Below are 19,372 nucleotides of genomic sequence, written 5' to 3'. Positions count from 1 at the left end.
CTTGAGGATGGCAGGATCTGTGGAACCTTGTCAAAGAGAATACGATGCTCTCGGACGGGGATCTACTGTTAGTAGCTCAGGTTCCCTGCTCAGACTGGCATTCAGGGTACAGCATGTTCTATGGAACACAATTCTGTTCAATGGCACATTGTTTTAGTTCTCTGAAGGCTGAATAGAGACATTCCGATGCCACAGTGATGTCTTAATGACCATGGCTGTGTTGTTATCTCTGATGTTAAAGCACCAAACCAGTCTAGATCTGACTCTCTCCATCAGCAGAGATGTCTTCATCACATGTTGTGTGCATCAGTGTAACTGTAGTAGAGCTCAGCCTTCTTGATTTAACCACCGTTAACTGCCATTCATGTTGAAACTGTGTGTAAAAACACTCAAGAGACTGTGACTGATATGAGACAAAACCTTTTGGAGATTAAGACCAAGTAAAGACCAAGGCAGGGCGATACAGTCGAGACCAGACCTGACCAGAGTCCCACACTGCATGATAACATGGAGAACATGCGAACCATAGGCACTCCTGAAAGATCCACATTCCCATAAAACCACCCACAGAAAACTAATATTCCTCTTCATCCACCTCTTATATTGCCCTACGTCCTTCAGATCCATCTGCACCAGTGTGACTGAGTCCATCGGGGTATAAAGTGTCTCGTTAGCTCAGACATCACACTCAGTCCCTCCTAGCAATGGTTGACTTTCTGATAGGCCCTGCCGGTCCTCCTGACCTCTAAATATCCCAACACTCTAACTGCATATGCTTGAGTGACCCTGACAACGGCTTGCCCTCCCCATGTACCACTGCATGACTCACGGCTGCTTCTGCCATACTGGAACCAGGAATAGCACCAGGAACTGCCCGTGGCCCTATCTCGCTGTGGCACCGTTGTTTTGGCCATTATCCGCCGGGCCCCGAGGCCTCTGGCCAGCATCAGACTGTTAGTTTAAACAACCATGTCGGAGGAGCTCGCTGGGTTCGCTGTGTGCCCAGCATCGGTCAGGGAGGATCCACAGTGACAATGGAGATGCCACCTAGACCACACGTTGGTCTCATGGTGGTGTTTTGTGTTGATGCCCCTCTCATTTTAAGCCCATCAGGCATCTGTAAGCACGCTCACTGCCACACAGTCGGAGAAACACCCCTCTTCTGTCTTCCCCAGACCGTCCTGATCGAAACGCTGTCACTGGTGACGGATGAGGCGCTTCACTCTCTGAAGTTGTTTTGATTAGAGTTTCCATATAATGATCATATAACCGCGTTCAAGTACTCAGCACCGCCGCAGAGGCAATCGCTGAGCCTGAATAGAGACCGATGACAACAACCCGCAGCCATTGGCTGACGCCTCGTGTTCCATTGATCCCATTGCATTAATCAAGTTTGTTTACAGAGAGAACACAGCGAGCGATGATGGATGATTGCTGGTAATAATGCAACAGCCCGCAAACATCAGACCTCTCGTTTATGGTGCGCCGACACAGTCGATGAAAACAACCCCGTCATCCTGGCGTTTTTTTTGCACTCGTGGAGAAATCTCATCTCATCTGACACCCCGCCGGCTCCCAAGCGACGTGCTTAGAAAGCGCCCGTAGAAGGGACTTACTGAGAGGGCATGGGAACAAAAGAGATGAAGAGGGAGGGCGCTCCTGTTTATGTGATCAGGGCCCTTTGCCCTGCTGATCTCCAAGACAAAGTGAGAGGGCACAAGTGGCAGGATAAGAATTAATTGCATTTTAATAATCGCTGGGCTCTTTTATTAATGAGCCTTGCGTCCCTCTTCTGTTGTTGGAGCAATGAGCACCTCTCTCCACCGTTGAGTGAATTAAAGGCTTAGCGGCTCAGTTAACCCCGGGCCGCTAGCGCTCACTTTTCTTGTTTGCAGTGTTACCTGGGCAATAAAGTGACTTCACCGTCAGCCATGCTAACAGACGAAGCTGACAGCAGGCGCTCCGTCAATATGTGGTTTTTGAGGCGGCCATTTTTCTGGCGTTACACCGGCGGCATTGTGATCTGGGAGTCCAGCCGTCTGGGACCCCTAGGGGATCCGCAGAGTTACTGCAGGGGGTCCCCGAAATAATTTCATCCCAAACCTTTTTTTCTTTCAAAAAAATATCCAAAAATACCCCTTAACTTGAATGCAACCTATATTAAGGAAATATACACATCTACCTGTTTGTTTAATATTATGTTGAGAATTTGTGATGTACAAATTCCTAATAGAATTCAACAATTATTTTTAATGACTTAGCATTATATATACATCCTTACAAATGACTGTTATACATGGCACTATAGGCTGCACTACACATTATTATTGGTCCGGTTTAATAAAGAACACAATTTTATCCGATATGTAATGGGGGGTCCCTCCACCGGGTCCCTATAAGCCAAGTGGTCCTCGGCCTGAAAACGTGGAAGACCTCTGTTCTAGAAGTTGAATAGAAATGTTGAAGTCATAATTGTGATCTCAGCACCCTTGGACCTCGTTAACCTTAGAAGACAAGTGTGTGACTCGCTTCCCAAGTGCTCCCCTCCGTCCCCTCGCTGCACTTTTACCACCTCCAGCTTTTTAGTTGCTTTGCCCGTCCAGGCCAGAGCCGCCTATATATCTTTTGCCCCCCCATTGTTAGTGGTATTATGGCCAAATGGCTCCTGCTTTGTGTGCAGCAGTGGCTCTTGGGTCTCATGTGGCCTGTTGCCGCGAAGCAAAAATAAATATTACAACAACCCTATTCTAAAGGCTAGCCGTTCACATTAATTTGTCCCACACTAGACTCTTCTAACTTTTACAATCTTACATCAGCCAGCTTTGTTTCTCTGCTTTTAGTTCATCTCTTGGGTTGTTTACCCGTCTTCTCCGCCCCCACCCCCCCGTCTTCATCCCTTCTCATACTTCCCCCCTATATCCTCCTATCCGTCTTCGTATCAGCTTTAACTTCTCTGTTGGAAACTTTTGTCCACTCTCGCAACAATATTGCAGCCTTTTTTTTTTACTTCACAAATGGTGTGATCAAAAGTCTCTATATCCAATTTCATGTGGCTGAAGACAAAAAGCCCATGGAGAAAAAAAACGGTATAATAAACAAGTAACAAGAGTAAATGGGAAAACAATTCTCCAGTGGTGTGTGTGTGTGTGTGTGTGTGTGTGTGTGTGTGTGTGTGTGTGTGTGTGTGTGTGTGTGTGTGTTTGCCATCAATTGATGGGGCTTTTTTTTTTCTAGACTACATAATTTCACACACAACTTGGAAGGGGCCAATCATATGTCTCCAGGCTGCACTCTATCATCCAGTCAAGCACCTGGTATAATAAACTCATGCTCCAGCCAGCCAACCAGTCAGATGAGAGCCAGTGTTCTCGGACGTAGAGTAGGAGTTATAATGTTACATCTGTAATAAGCAATCAATCCGTGCTAATGTTGTCAGGAGAATATCATTTGGTGGCCCTTATGCCAAGTACAGGAGGTGCCTTAAAGGAGGCGACTCGTTTTCGCCAGCTTTCTGCTATTTCTGTCCTCTCTGCTGCCGTGAGGTGAAAGTGGCCCCTCATTATTTTGCTGCTGACAGAATCCTCCTCCTTCCCTCTGTCACTGACCACCTTCACCTCGCTGCCGTGACACCGTTCACGCCCACTCCTGGCAGGCCTTCGTTTCAGCGCCCGAAGCCATGTGAGGGTAGGAGTCTCCTGTTCGTTGTCACATCCTATACCACTCACGTATGTCTTTTATTGAACCCTTAAACGAACTTTGACACAGCTATTACCCAGAACCAGCCGCCACCTTGACTCCAGCCAGGAATCACGTCGGCTCGTCTCATTGAAAGAGGGATTCATGACGGCTGTTTTAATCAAAATCTCCCCCGCTGTCACTCCCTCATGCTGGCAATTTGTTCTGTTGATGTAATAAGTCTCCATCATTGGCAGGATATAAATAGCCTGTTCCCCAATTTGAAAAGACTCTTATGTAAATATGGCTTTAATAAGTATGTCTGCCGTTGCATCAAACTGTCTTTGGAGGAGAATGGGATCGGGAGTGGGAAAGGGGGAAGGAGCGTTTGGTTTCACCCATCAGGAGAGTCCTCTACATGCTAAACTGAGATGTGAAACACAATGTCAAATTATGCTGGTAACGCAGCACCTCCAGTCGCCGTCGGCTGCCTGTTCTAATTTACTTTCTCAACTGGTTTACGACTTATTTGCCCCGCCACCTCTGATGGCATCCTGCTGCAACACTGTGAGCTTTTTGGGAGATTTTACAGTGAGTCAGGCCGGAGATTTGATTCCTTTCATTTCCAGTGTACCGGGAGAATCCGGCGTGTGAATGTTTCGCAAACACACAGGTTTTCTCCACTAGCACTGTCACCTACTGTGTGTGGGTGTGTGTGTGTGTGTGTGTTGGGAGGTTGGGGTGCTGCATGAGTCGGCACACACAGCATCCCTGCTGTGCTCTTTGTGATTTGATTTCCCCCCTCCCCCTCCCCCCCCTGCTACAGGCAAAGGACCCGAGACGCTGTTCGCTGGGCAGAAGCTGAACGACAACGAGTGGCACACGGTGAAGGTGGTGCGAAGAGGCAAGAGCCTGCAGCTGTCGGTGGATAACGTCACAGTGGAAGGTTAGTCGCGTTCGCTACGGAGGGATCCGTTTAGGTGGGAGAAAGGCGGCGAACGAGGCCACGGCGAGCGTGAGGATACAGTCATAAATCCACGTGAATTATCCCACAATAACACATCCACCCACGGCAAGTCCACCGTTTTGCTGTTTGTCATTAAATCCAACGATTGGAAGGAGAAGACAAGTAATTATGATGGTAATGAGTCAGACCTGGAGGTGGCATATGGTTTGGTAATTTCTTATTAAACTGATGTTGAGGGAGAGTGGTAAGACAGCTAAAAACATATAAATATAAAATCATACTTGGCAGCAAAGAGATGAAAGCGGGAGATGTTTTTCGAGCATGAACCCACTGTGAGCAGCTGTGTACAAAGAACGGAGGTACGGGTTCTGCCAACTTCTGAGAAAATAGCGAGAGAAGGATGAAAGGTCAGGAGAGGAGGCGGAGCCACGGGAACTCACGGTATTGTGGCCTCAGGCGTAAGGGATGGCAGGGCAACGGGTGAGGTGAGGAAAAGGTGCGATGAAGGAGAGAGAGAGTGGGCACGGTGAGGCCCCAAGCAAGGATCAACCCTGCGAAGTTCCGACTGGTTCACAAACCGGTGCATGGGGAAGAAGAAGGAGGAAGCGCACGGGGAGTCCTTGCAGGGGTGGCCCGGCTTCAGTGAGGAAGGCATTTTAATCGGCTGCTTGCCAGCTTCGTTACTCCACATCTCAGTAAACACAATGCAAACTGTGGCATGGAGAGCCGTAACAACGGATTCTCTGCAATGCTATGCTTCTATCATTTCCTTCACAGCAGGTTAGACAAACAGGCTCAACCTATCCAATAAAGCCCTATAATGCACACACACTGTTTTAGCAAGCAGCCAACATTCTATTTAAGATCTAATAAGCATAATACCATTTTGCCAAAACCAATATATTATGTGCTTATCACTGAATTATTAAAACATGTACAGTAAATTAAAGTAAATACATTTGAATATTGATGTGTTTCAACAAGAAGTGTGAATCTCTAGGAGTTGTATATTATAATACAATTTCTGCCAATGTGACATAAGACATCCAGAGGTAATGCTGTGTTTCCCCCCCACCCTTCCAGGCCAGATGACCGGAGCCCACACACGCCTTGAGTTCCACAACATCGAGACGGGCATCATGACCGAGCGGCGCTACCTGTCAGTGGTGCCCTCCAACTTCATTGGCCATCTACAGGGCCTGACCTTCAACAGCTTGCCCTATCTAGACCAGTGTAAAAATGGGGACATCTCCTACTGCGAGCTGAACGCCCGCTTCGGCATGCGCCACATCATCGCAGATCCGGTGACGTTTCGAACGAAAGGCAGCTACTTAGCGCTGGCCACTTTGCAGGCTTACGCCTCCATGCACCTCTTCTTTCAGTTTAAAACCACCACGCCCGACGGCCTGATGCTCTTCAACTCCGGAGACGGCAGTGACTTTATAGTCGTGGAACTGGTGAAGGGGTAAGTCTCATAGGAATTAAGTTAACTGAGTAATAAAAAAAAGATTTAAAATCCAAAAGAAATCCCCCCCCAAAATGCTCTTATTATGCTCTTCCTTTCCCCCTATAGTGATGCTCTTTGAGCTCCTTACCCTTTGTGTTTGGCTTTAATGATGGCAATCAATACATTTTAAGTCATCTCACAGTTGGGCTTTTGCTTCTTCTCAAGTCTGCTTTTGGTGGAAAACATGAAAGCCTGAGCTCCCTGGGCTGAGAAGTCGAGCGCCAGCCTTTGTCGGGCCCATTTCCTGTTCCACCTAACTCAGTTGCACACTGTGTGAAATGCGGTGGAGACCGGGGAATAGTAAATTGATCACCACACAAATCGAGAATACCATCCTTCATTTCAAATCGTAGTTATTGGCAACAGAACCAAATATAAACTGAGACAGAGTGATTCTTTTCCCCCAGGTTAATGCAGATTAGTGAGTTATTTAATGCTGCTACATTGGCTGGGTGGAAGTGACTTTGGAGCAAATCATCAGCTGTGTTAAAAGCTCAGCTGGAAGCTGCACACACTGCTGGGAAACATCTTCCTGTCTGTTTCTCTCGGGTGTTCACTTCACAATACATCAACTGATAACTGTTAATGCAGGACTGTAACCACCATGCCGTTCTCTGACTGGCAAAGAGTTTTTGCAAATCTTCCAGAATGGTAGCACAAACCAGAAATAAACTGGTGCGAATTGTGAATTGTAGCACCCTAAAATCGGTTCATAATTAGAGTCTAAAAGAGGATTTTGCTTGTGTATGTCTACACCTCTTGTTCTCTCTAGTCAGCACTGTTCCAACACAAAGGCCTGAGCTGCCTCTGTCACACAAAGACAAGAAGGTACATAAAGGAATTAGAAGCCAGGTAGAAAAAAAAAACAGCACATACCTTGAATAAAACAATAGCCTTAGCTGAAACACAAAAGACAGCCATGTTTGTGTGAAGGGGGGGACTGTGCCACCTCGGGCTTTTTATTTTTTAGACAAAACCATTTTTTTAATATTTACATGTCAAACCAGTGAGGTAACACAAATAAACCTCAGGCATGAGCAGCGTCATAAACAGGTAATATTATTTACCAGCAATATATTCTGAGAAAGAGAATAGGATGAAGACATTCGAGACAATGCAGGAAAGCCAGTTGGAGGTTAAGTTTCTGAAAGAGAGTGAGAATATACACTTTGTATTCGATCTATTCTCACTGTCCAGAAATGATTTAGATTTCCTTTCCATCAAGAGCATCTATTACATTCAGTTTGTAAAAATGACCTCTTGGCTTGTGCTGATCACCGATTATTTCGATGATTGGTTTTCCTGCTCCGGTGATTTAAACTAACTTGCTATCAGAAGTGAGCATTTAGAGATGTCTGTGGTGGAGCATGTCTGCCCGCTGAGCACCAGTGGATTCTAAATCCTTAATAATAAAAAATAATATTATGTTATTGTTAACTTGAAGATCTTAAAGGTTTTAATATTCCAAACGCCACCCGAGACTAACGACCACCACACTCTCTCTCCACAGATATGTCCACTACGTCTTTGATCTTGGCAACGGGCCGTCGCTGATGAAAGGCAACTCAGACAAGCCGCTCAATGACAACCAGTGGCACAACGTGGTGGTGTCCCGGGACGCCAACAACGTGCACACGCTCAAGATCGACTCACGCACCGTTACGCAGCACTCCAACGGAGCCCGCAACCTGGACCTCAAAGGTAACAGCAGGCCGTCCGGCTCTCAGTGATATATTCTTCCCCCAAGCCATTACCACTGACAGGATATAACTATTCCGGCGTCATCGTCGGTCTGTCCCTTAAGTGTTGTTGGAAGGTGGCCACGGGCACATGCCAGGTGAAATCCATCTCAGTCAGTCCCGTTTACAAGATCACTTTTAGAACGGGTCCACTGTACGTCCATTGGTTTTCTGAGAATTGATTTTAAAGTGGAGCGTTTCTAAAAACAGTTTTTCTTAAATAATTGAACAAAAACACAGTCTATGACTATCTTTTCTGTAAAGCTACCTTGGTATTTTTGTTTGGTGTTATTTTTCACCTCTTTGCACACCCAAAATTGACTGTCCATGTGCTTCCTTGAATACATGCACTGTTTTGTTTTGTTTTTTCCAAAAAACATTTCAGTGCCTGGGATAAACACAGTAAACTAAATGATGCTGCCAAGTGTAAATGTGTGTGCCAACCCACAGTGGACAGGGGCTGAAATTAAACTTAACGGAAGCCGGGCAACATCATCTTCACCTTGAAAGATGACCCCCCCTTCAGACGATGGTTGGCTTTACAGGAACAGGGCAATACAAGAGCAATACCCTTTACAAATTGGTTTACCAATATGACCAAAATCCAACATATCTCAGACCAAGGTGAAGAAAAAGAATCAAACCAGAAACAACAACAGCTTTTCACTTTCACTCCTTTTTGGCTTTCACTTGCTTCCATTGTCACATCGGGTACACATGACTTTTCTTTTTTGAATCATCTTGAACTAATAGCCGTGGTCGTAAGGCACTCAAATGTGAATAGGTGTCTCCGGTGCGCTGGAAGACTGGGACTGTAGGCTCAGGTAATTGCTAGCTTCAGACCCCGGCAATCCGGTTTTTTTTGTGGGGAAAGAGTGACGGTGATGGAATACAAGTAGAAAGTCAAAAAGAAAGTGAAGGAGACACTTGGAAGAAATACCCTGGGCTGTTAATAGTGGACAGAGTGGATGAGACTGTCTGTTGTACTGTTAAGGATAGCCCTGGACCATTCACTTTGATTCTGTCTGTCATGTTCCAGAGTTTGGGGTGCTCTTGAGGCTACTGCGGGTTGTTGTGTCAGACACATTAGAAGGCAGGGTGAGCCCCGGGGCCACTGAAGGATGTGCGGAGTCAAAAGATCAAAAGGGGCCCTGAGCTTTTTTGGGAAGACATGATTTCATGACATTTTTGGGGGGTTTTGTCCTCCAGGGTATGGATAGTGCAATTAAAAAGGATAAACGTGTGGGAGTGGGGGGCTATAGAGGAGTGGAACGATGGCAGTGTCCTTATGCTGGGTTACAGACGAGGGTACCAAACAGAACACCAAACGACGAGCCAGAGACACGGGAAATAAAGGGTGTGTGATTAGACACAGCGGCTTTAGCAGTGAGACATGTAATTAGCAGTCTGGTCACACTAAATGTCATGGTGAAATGATAATAAGTGCATCATGCACATGGCAGATTATGTTATTGTCACATATGCTTTGGTGGAGGAAGAGACTGTAATCGTCACATTATCGGTGTGCCCATTTAATAAGACTGTGATGACAATAGAGTCATCAGTAATCACTAGATAAAATGAATGCCTGCACCAAGGTTGTTGAATAAGCTGCAGTGTGATATGTATTTGTTCCACATTGCATGGTTTATAGATAAAACTAGTCTTCTTTGCATCCTTGCACTCTTTCCGGCATATCTCCTCTGGTGATCTCGTACAGTAAATGTAGTATTGATGTTTGTAATTAGGAGGGTTTTATTTTAGATTGATTGATTGATTGTGTCTAAGCTGTGGCAAAGACTGCTGCCAATCAACTCTGAGACATTCAGTGAGCTGTTTAAAGGGCTAGTTTGCATTTTGGGATTGTATGAGTTACTTATCCATAGTCAGTATATGAATTTTAGTATGGCGCCCTCAGTTTGGAGACAGAGACAGAAGTACCAGCACTGGAGCAAAGCAATGTACTGTTGTGGACGGGGCCACCTAAAAAAACAACAATAAGTGTACTCTATATGTATACCTTGCTGTCAGACAGCCCTTTCTGGTGGGGAACTGAAGTTATCTTCACTCTTCAAAGTCACCACAATCTTTTGACAAGAACAGTAATTCAAGCTCGCGGAACACAGGAGTTGCTGGTCTGCCGCTGCTTCGATCAGATAGTTTGTTTGATAGCTGATGAGCCTGCCCCGCCTCCAGAGGACCGATGTCGATGTCCACAGCGGCTGTGAGGAAAATCCTGATCAGAGTGAATATGAGTAAAGCTGCTGGGCCTCAGAACGTTGCTGGTTGTGTGCCAAGAACATGAGCCAACCAGCTAACTCATCACTGACATTTTCAACATTTCCCACCCGCCTTAAGACATTCACCATCATCCCTGGACCTAAAAGGTCTAGAGTGTCTGAATGACGACCACCTTGTGGCGCTTACCCCCATTCTGATGAAGCCCTTTGAGAAACTGGTTCTCCAACACATCAAAAACAGCATCCCAGCCAGCCTGGACCCTCTCCAGATTGCATACAGAGCCATCAGACCCACAGAGGATGCCGTCTCCACTGCCCTCAAAAAGCTCCAACAACTGTCTGAGCAAAAATCATAAAAAATGGAGCATTTTGAACACAAGGGGGCGTGCTGCTATCCTATAGGTGTTGGATCATATTGTCTTGGGTTTGCATCTCAGCCAGAGCCATAATCCCACCTCATCCTCGCCTTACAACTGCCGTCTGCTGAACTGTCCTTTCTAATCAAGCCCCCACACATAAGACATACCCCCCCCTCCCAGCTGTCATTAGGGTTTACAAGATGTAAACATGATCTGTTTTCCCATTATCGGGACAAACTGGTGTTGGCATTCCTTCACACAGCTTGAGTGATTAATAGATGATTTAATTCATTCTTAGAAAAACGCGACCAACAAAGCGTGTGCCGACGAGATCCCTCAACTCTCCGCTACAGAGTCACAATATTTCAATTGCATATGCAGTAGTGAAAACACCCTATTGAACGATTTGTCTCACAATTGAAACAGAAGGCCATTTTGCCTTTTCAGTGCCTAATCAACACAGTATACATGACTGGGGAGTAACTCTCCATCTGGTTTATTATTAATCAGAAACTTCTTCATTTTCTGGGGTGCCTTTTTTTTTAAATATCTGAGCAACTCTTGCCTGCAGGGGATGGAGGCTGAGGCGGCTCGGTCCTAGTGTGAAAAATAATAGTTGTGAATCTTGCTTCAGAGGGAAGACGATGTCTTTATCCTCAATTCTCTCGTCTAATTGGGCATTCAAACCTCGCTCTGCAGTGCTGTGACCATCCCTTTGCCAAAATGTCATACACAGCCTGAACGCCACAGTGCCATGTAAGGACCAGACCAAAATGCGTGCAAGTGAAGAAAGACTCGACAAATGCATGAACACATGTTCTATTAAACGTGATAGGCAGAACAGAGCGTGCTATGTACGCTCTCTGACTCTCAGCAGTCACGCACAAAGCTTTGCAAATCAAACACAGAAGGAATGGCAACAACAAACCGTGTCTCACAATCTCATAGGACTGTTTTAACACCATTTATGCCTGCATTTCAAAGAAAGAAAGAAAGAAATAATTTTCCAAGCGTTATCTGTGTAATTGCCCAGAAAAATGGGGAAAATGGGTTTTGGGCTCTCTGTCTTCCTTCTCTTTGTTTTTGGATGGGCCCAAAAAAAATCTTCAAGGCATCCCTCTTTGTCAGCTAAAGTATGGAACAACATGCACGGCCCCCGAGGATAGCACTGAGTGGATCTAATTCTGTGGAGTGAAATCCAGTCTGGGGAGAAGACATGTTGAACATGCACCACACAGAGGATAAGGCTTCATGCTGCTGACGGCTGGAGTATTTCATGGCAGAGTTATTGCCATGAAATTGCCTTGTTGAATGTACAGCTCAATGCAGTTGAGAAAATATCCTTCTCATATATGTCAGAGAAGCTTTGCAATACGGAGGTATGTTAGGTTCAGTGATAACCCTAAATTGCCCATAGGTGTGATAGGTTGTCTGTCTGTGTCGGCCCTGTGATCTGTCCAGGTGAACCCTGCCTTCGCCTAATGTCAGCTAGGGTCGCCAGGAAACAGGATAAACAGTTGGATGGATCATAACTCAATAGTTGAATTTGATACCACTTTTTCGGGAGTGTAATTGTTTTGCAATTTGGAGAATGTGCTTGCTCATTTAGGTGTGGAAAGTATGATGCAAGACCAGCAGATACTGCAGCTTAGTCGTAGCTGACTAAAAGACTACTGTTCGGTGTTATGCTTGAAAAAAGGAGTGGAAAGAGAATGTTCCTTAGTCCATATACGTATGTTTCACAAGCATAGTACATCATTATCACACTAGGACTGCTTGTTCAGGTCAATTTGTTCTCACTTCGATCAGAACCAATTTCTTTGGACGCTCCGCTTCATAGACAGAGGCAAGAGTCGAGCTTCTTCTATTCAAATTGCCACAGATGGTGTCAAACTAGACCTAATTGGCATTAGCCATGTCATATCTGTCACATTTTCGCAAAAATACATCAGTTCTTTTTGTGGGATTATCTGTTATGTCCATATCTAGTCCTATTCAGTGTGATACTGTGTTCTGATAGAAGTGTAGTTAATTATCGCTGAATGTATTCAAAAGTGAAGAAGGGATTTCCTTCATCTCATTCCCTTCTCTGCAGGAAACAGCCAGTTTTTTGACACTTCATATTGTGAGGGCAGCTTCCGCCGGTTTCAGAAGTGCTTTTTGATAATTTGCCATATGGACCTGGTCGGCCACCGGTGTCATTATTTCACATCCGTGGTGTGAAGTATTTTATCTCTTTACCACAGTGTAATACATTTTTTTTTCAAGCACATTTTTTTATGCTTGCCAGGTGTTACTTGTAACATTTTAACAACACGGGTAATTTCCATGTTCGTTCGGAGGCTCCGGTATAATCACCCAGAAGACAAGCGGCGTCCTCGAGGGAAGGGAGCAGGAACAATTAGCAGCATCCACTTGGTGACAGGACACGTCTTCGTTTTGAGGAACGCTCGCATCAGTAGTACCACTCAGGTGGACACACAGGGGCTAGTCGTCTCCATTGTTTATGCTCATCAAGCCAAGTCATCACAATGAATTAATGCAACAATTGATGATTAATAAATGAGTGCTACCCACGGAATCTTAAACCAGCGACGCTCCGTATGTAAATCATTGTATGTCCTCTGACTACAAGCCATTTAGAATATCCATCCTTCCTTTTTTAATTGATAGCATTACTGAACCATAGCATATTGCTTACCAACAAGTCTGTAGGAGTTCATACAGCATGCATGTGTGTCTGTTATGATCAGGACTTATGCATGGCCGTGCAGGGTGTCTTCAGATGTTTTCTCATTTTACTGCAGCGCTTGATGAGTGGCCAACCCATTGTTGCCCATTGTATAGAAGAGTAACGCAGCCACAAGGTTGATGTAGGATAAAACAATGACCCCAAACACAATGTCTGGAGGCACCTGGAATGGGGGCTGCAGGATGCCAGACCTGTATGTAAATTCAAATGCATTATAACTGCCGGGAGGAACTGTGACTCTTCAGTCAGTCCAGTGTCACGCTGTGGATGCCGCATGCGTAGGGCTGGGTATCGTTTAAAAATGTTCGATACCAGTACCGATACCAGTACCCTTAAAACGATACCGATACCACTTGAGTACTTAATTCGATACTTCGATACTACTTGGTACCAGGTTGTTTCGGTCGATACCCAGCCCTACGCATGCGTGCAAGCATTAAAGATCTTCAGAGGTTCAGATATTATGTTTACTGGTATTTAATTGCCAAACTCTCACCCACACTAGACTAAACTGATATTTTAGCTGCAATGACAAAAGTTCAAATAGATCAGCTGGACCAGCTACCAGGATCCTATTGACCCAGATCAGCGTCTGGCTGTGAACTGATTTATTTTCGCAGCTACTGTAAGCTATTTGATTGAGTTTCCTTTTAGCTAAATGCTCTGAATTAATTTTACTTCCCTCTGCTAAACAGTTTTGCAGTGTATTTTTTTAGGCTTTTATTTTGAAAGGTAACAATGGAAGGAGTGGATCAGGTCTTGGCCTCCTTGTTTTTATGTTTTAGGCTACATTCTGAAGGTGTCCGTTCCGCACAGAGTGATTGGTCGATGGCTTTATTTGGGGTGTGAAAAATCTGACAAATCCATCTTGTTCCAAGAAAAACAAAATGTAAATGCTTTTTCTCCACATAATATTCATGTTCTTTGTGAAAGTACTAGTTCAATGAAATATATTAACATGTAATTTAACTGCAAAATAATTTGGTGTGTAAAGGCCTTGAGTCATTGCACTATTAATTTAGCAACAACGTACAGTACCGAACGTAACGGCACCCCAGATTAAAATATCTTGAACGTTCTTGAAACTAGAGCAATACATTATCAAAGTGATAACAAAAGAAAACGCCGCATGTTGTATCAGTGCCTGTTGTAGTGCTGTTCGGTTTGCCATCCTCCCTGTAAAGCTGAAGTCGGAGTGAACTCTGTTGGACATGTGGAAGATGAAGTAAACACATGTATCTATTGTCCTGAAGGGAATACCCTGCTTTGCTATACAAAAACATGACAGTGTAAAACATTAATAACATTTTTAAATCCACTGATGGTAAATGAGAAATAACAACACCAGTAGCATTAATCAAATGGAATGTTCCAGGTTGAGGAAACGCAGGGAGGAGGAATAATGTGTCGTGCAATATTCAGACATTGCCTGTCCCTTCCTTTTGAAGATGCTTCCTAATGAGGCATACTTGCATAGAATTGTAAAGAGATGGCATAGAATATGTTCCATTTTTTTCCAACTAAAGGCAGAACAAATTGAAACACAATATGGAGGAGAGGTTTGGCAAGGCAAGAGAGAGAGGCGGAGAGGAAGACAAACAGGTGCATACTTTTTAACGAGCTTGGCTCTTGCCGGCGGTGAAATTGAGATTAGCCTTTTGATCAGCCCAAATCCTCTCTCTCATCATGTTTCTGGTTAATATCAGTGTCAGCAAACCAGGCTAAACTAGTTCTTCTAGCGGATCTAATCGTGTACACTCTCCATGGCGGTTACACAATGCACAGTACAGGCCGTCTGAGGAAACCATTTCACATGAAGAGCCTTCTGGATTTCAATTTGAAGTTTTTTTCAGTGACCCAAATGTGAAAGGTCAGAAGATGATTAGTGCTGATTGAATGTGTGGAAGCACATTGATTAACACAATTGGACAGGCACTGAAACGTGTTGTATCATTACTGAAAAGGTGCAAGTTGTTTAAGATCCTTTCTGTGTGTCCAAAGCACTTTAAATGTTCACCCATGTTCAGAATGTATGAGCATGATGAGTATACAAATATACTCAGTATATTTTGTTCTTGTCTTGACACTTAAGTCAGAAAGGGAATAATGTTACCCAATAAACAATGACTTAGTGATTGTGAGGTTGACATTTGCTTTGCTGGCAAACACTGTCAAACATTTGCTTTATTAAGAACCAGAACCACTTTGGGTGGAATTTACCTACAAAGCACAGTGTTGTACAAGTACACCAGAGATTACTATGAAAGAAATAGCCTTTATGTATATATATCATGTCTGAAGGAATATAATGTATTTTCAGTAAGAACATTGTAGAGGTACATATAACAAGCATGACTCTTACCTGGCGAATCATCCATCCATCCATCCATCCACCCATCATCCATCCATCCATCCATCCATCCATCCATCCATCCATCCATCCATCCATCCATCCATCCATCCATCCATCCATCCATCACCAATCCACCCATCATCCATCCACCCATCCAACTTATCCATCAGCAGCTTCCACTCCATTACATTTATTGTCATGAATTATTATTTAAAAGTGATGACATTTATTTATAAGAGGATAAAGATGAGCAACAGTAACAGAGCTTCAGTGGCTGGCTCGAGGACACGGCAGCACATTGTGCTTATGGTATAAACGGTGACTGTGCACATTTTCTGATTTTAAAAACATGACCATAACCTCTTAGAGCCTGTGATGCAGCTGCTGTACTGTACATGTTCATACAATCTCAACAATAACCACATATCTACTATGATTCCGCTATCACTATTATCAGCCTTGCTGTTGTACGCGCGGTGCATCATGGGTACCACGGTGTCACCCTCCGTCCTCTCCAGCTCACTGTCACCGCCGCATTGACATTTCCACTCGTTCAAAGTGAGCCTTTGTCAGGGTGGAGGCGAACCACAAACTATTCATCCTGTGAACATACACATGCATTATTGCATCTGCAGGGTTTTCCTGTCCGTCCATTGTATTGTGTGTGAAAGGAAATGTCATTACCACAATGTCAGGGTCTACTCCATTATGCAATAAGAATACATCTCTCTCCTCGTCACTCCTTTGCTTCTTGTTACTGCCCTCCTGCATAACGCCGCATCAGTGAATGGCCTTTAAAATCAGCATCTCCGGAGCGACAGTGCAGTTCTCTCTAGTGAAGGACAGAGATGTGATCAAACAGACAGAATCCATTGTCCGGCAGTGGCAATTGAAAGCCTACTCTCATCCACTTCAGCCGCCATGGAAACGGCACAGACAATCATTTTAATCTGAAGGCAAAATAGTGCGACCGCTTTGCTGATTACATATCTCCATAAATTGTCTTGACCTTTCGGAGAGTTAAGAGGCGTTGAGTGTTAAAACGCTTCAGCGTCTTATTAAGCTGTCACATGACTGTGCCGAGCAGAAACCACCTCAGCTCAAACCACCATGGGTGTGTTTCAACCTGCAGCTTCTCTAATGGCCATTAGGTGCTGGCTCCATGAAAATCTCATTGAAAAAAAAATCTCCAATGCCTTTGTCTTAAATACAAAGACGGACTCTTTTTTCTTTCCTAAAGGATTTGTTTCCATCAGCTACTTTCACTTCTCCTGTTTTCAGCAGTTTTAGAGTCTTTCATGACAAAGATATGAAGCTTAAAGCGGCGTACGCTGCGACCACGTTTATTTCATTGATGCCTGAGCCCATCACTCTCCCACACATTGTGGAGCAAGCTACACTCTGTGTGTGTGTGTGTGTGTGTGTGTGTGTGTGTGTGTGTGTGTGTGTGTGTGTGTGTGTGTGTGTGTTTGGCCAACATAATGTAGTTCCTTGTACTTGTCGAAAGAGTTTGGCGTCTCAAAACGAATCAGGAATATTAGTAATATCAAGGAAAGCACGCAATAGTAGCCTTTTTTTAAATTAATTTCAAGCAAATCATAAAAATGGCTGACATCAATTGTTTCGCATTCATACAGATAGATAACCGTGTTCCCTTGAGACTTGTTAGCTCATAGCGCTGTTTGTACGCTTGTTGAACCAGATGTGGAAGTGAGGTTTCCGCTGACGTCCCGCGTTGTCGGGGAGAGAAGTGAGAAATATCAGTGTGACTACTTTATATATTTCCCTCCTTCACACTTTAGGTGTAGGATTGTGAACGGCAGCTATGGAAGATACAACGTAATGGAGATGTTCCAAAGCTGCTCCTGAACCTCGTTTGCATAATAATAACTAAATGAATCACATGAATAACTGGATTTGCGTCTCAACGTCAGAAAGTGTAAACGTCTCCAACAGCCTCTTCAGGCTCCTGCAGAGCACCTCGGCATCGGAGGCGTCACTAGGGTGAAGACAGCGAAGGCATCATTACATTGTAGATTGCGACTAACTAGATTCCACATCATCAGCCTAGTTGGTGATACCGCCATGATTACAAATCAACACCTATTCTTAACACAGATATAATTAACGTGTAAACCACCTCCAGTTCACTTCAACCCTCACTTGTCTTTGTTGCCATGTGACTGTTGGTCTACCGTTTGCACTGAGGAGCGAAGAACTGAATCTGTTTTTCTTGGTCAAACTGTTTATTTGTGGGCGAAACTTTAAATGAGATGTCGCACAGAGTAATTGTGATGAAATATCACAATTTTGCGCTTGAATTTGATTGCATTTCCTGCGAGAATCATTACTCACTCATAATGTGTTCAAGGGCCACCGGATATTTGACAACCCAGCGATAATGTCTGTCCTTACAGCTTCTGGCTGATAAACGGGGAAGTTTGGGCAATGCTTTTAAAAGACAAACATGTTTTGTCTTTTTTTCTGAACCTGCTGGCGGGTTTTGTTAATGTTTTAAATCCACCTCTTAATTATCATCACTTGTCGTGTAAGTCACCGGAAAGTTGTTTATAAGTCAATACGCCAACGGCAAATAGTGTGTCAAGTTGTAGTTATAAATCAGCCTGAATATATTGGTCCTTCACAGTCCTTTAAAGCCTCACCTTACCTTCCAGACTCTTTGTTTCCTCTTTATTCATCTCCCTCCCTTGTCTTTTCTCTCTATCCCCTCTATTTTCTGCTCAGTGTCAGTGCACCATCAATAAATGATGGGCTAGCTAGCTTGAGTGCTGCAATAGAGCAGTGTGTTTTAGCTGCTCTCTCTCACTGACCTGTCTTACATTACAATCTACTTTGGCATTACTCAGAGCTTTGGCCATTTCCCCATCCTCCCCTCTCCTTTCTGCTGCTTCCTCTCTCCCTTTCATCAAAACGCCAGCTCCCCCTGCCAGAGGTGGAGACAGAGGCAGCGTGTGTGTGTGTGTGTGTGTGTGTGTGTGTGTGTGTGTGTGTGTGTGTGTGTGTGTGTGTGTGTGTGTTGTACAGTGTGTACAGTCAATGCTCAACAATACTTGTCAAACTCCTCCACATTCGATTTCACAAAATTAAAAATATATAAAATTGAAAAAAATTGCAGAATAATATAAATTACTGCAGCGATTAATAATAATTGAAAAGTCACTCCATCCAAATGAGCCAATGGCCTTAATTGTCTTCATGGTATCATACATCCGTTATTAAGGAAATCTGCCACACAATCAGTCCAATTCATTTATATCACATGATAGTCAAATTTAATATAAAACTTGTATATTGCGACAAGCCCAGTGCACATATTATTCTGCTTTTATAATGTTACTGTAACATACTATAAACCATACCACTTGTTTAACTGTATACTACTGTCTTCACTGTACTTTATGTCATAACATGCTTTCATAACTGTCCTCAATTGTACTTTATGCTTTTTCTGCACTTCTGGTTAGACGTTAACTTCATTTCATTGTTGAATCTGATCAAAATATAGTCCATGAAATTCTCCTCAGTACATCCAAAAGGCCAGAAAAGAAGAGCTCTGTATCTTTTTTCATAGTGTAATCAAATATTCATGAAACATGGAAAAAGGAACAAGGAGGGGGGTAGGGGGGGATCTCCAATAGAAAATAAAGATACATCAGTGCAGAGAGACACTACAAACTGTCCTGATAATGTACAAAAGATGATTTATAAGGAAACATAATGAAATAACGATTTTGATGTAACAAATGTCGGAAATTGACT

General features: G+C 43.9%; 1 protein-coding gene across 5 annotated transcripts in view; it reads left to right on the top strand.

Annotated features, from left to right (window-relative positions):
- The window catches only part of nrxn2b (neurexin 2b), a 573,287-nt gene that overhangs the window by 258,272 nt on the left and 295,643 nt on the right, over positions 1–19,372 (top strand). For all 5 annotated transcript variants that reach the window (XM_084003189.1, XM_084003188.1, XM_084003186.1 and 2 more), the window contains 3 exons: positions 4,502–4,621; positions 5,726–6,107; positions 7,660–7,850. In XM_084003189.1, coding sequence (XP_083859315.1) covers positions 4,502–4,621; positions 5,726–6,107; positions 7,660–7,850 — 693 coding nt within the window. The remainder of the gene's footprint in view (positions 1–4,501; positions 4,622–5,725; positions 6,108–7,659; positions 7,851–19,372) is intronic.

The sequence above is a fragment of the Eutrigla gurnardus genome (assembly GCF_963514095.1).
Source record: "Eutrigla gurnardus genome assembly, chromosome: 23".
Classification (NCBI taxonomy): domain Eukaryota; kingdom Metazoa; phylum Chordata; class Actinopteri; order Perciformes; family Triglidae; genus Eutrigla; species Eutrigla gurnardus.
This window is presented reverse-complemented; position numbering and strand designations above follow the sequence as displayed.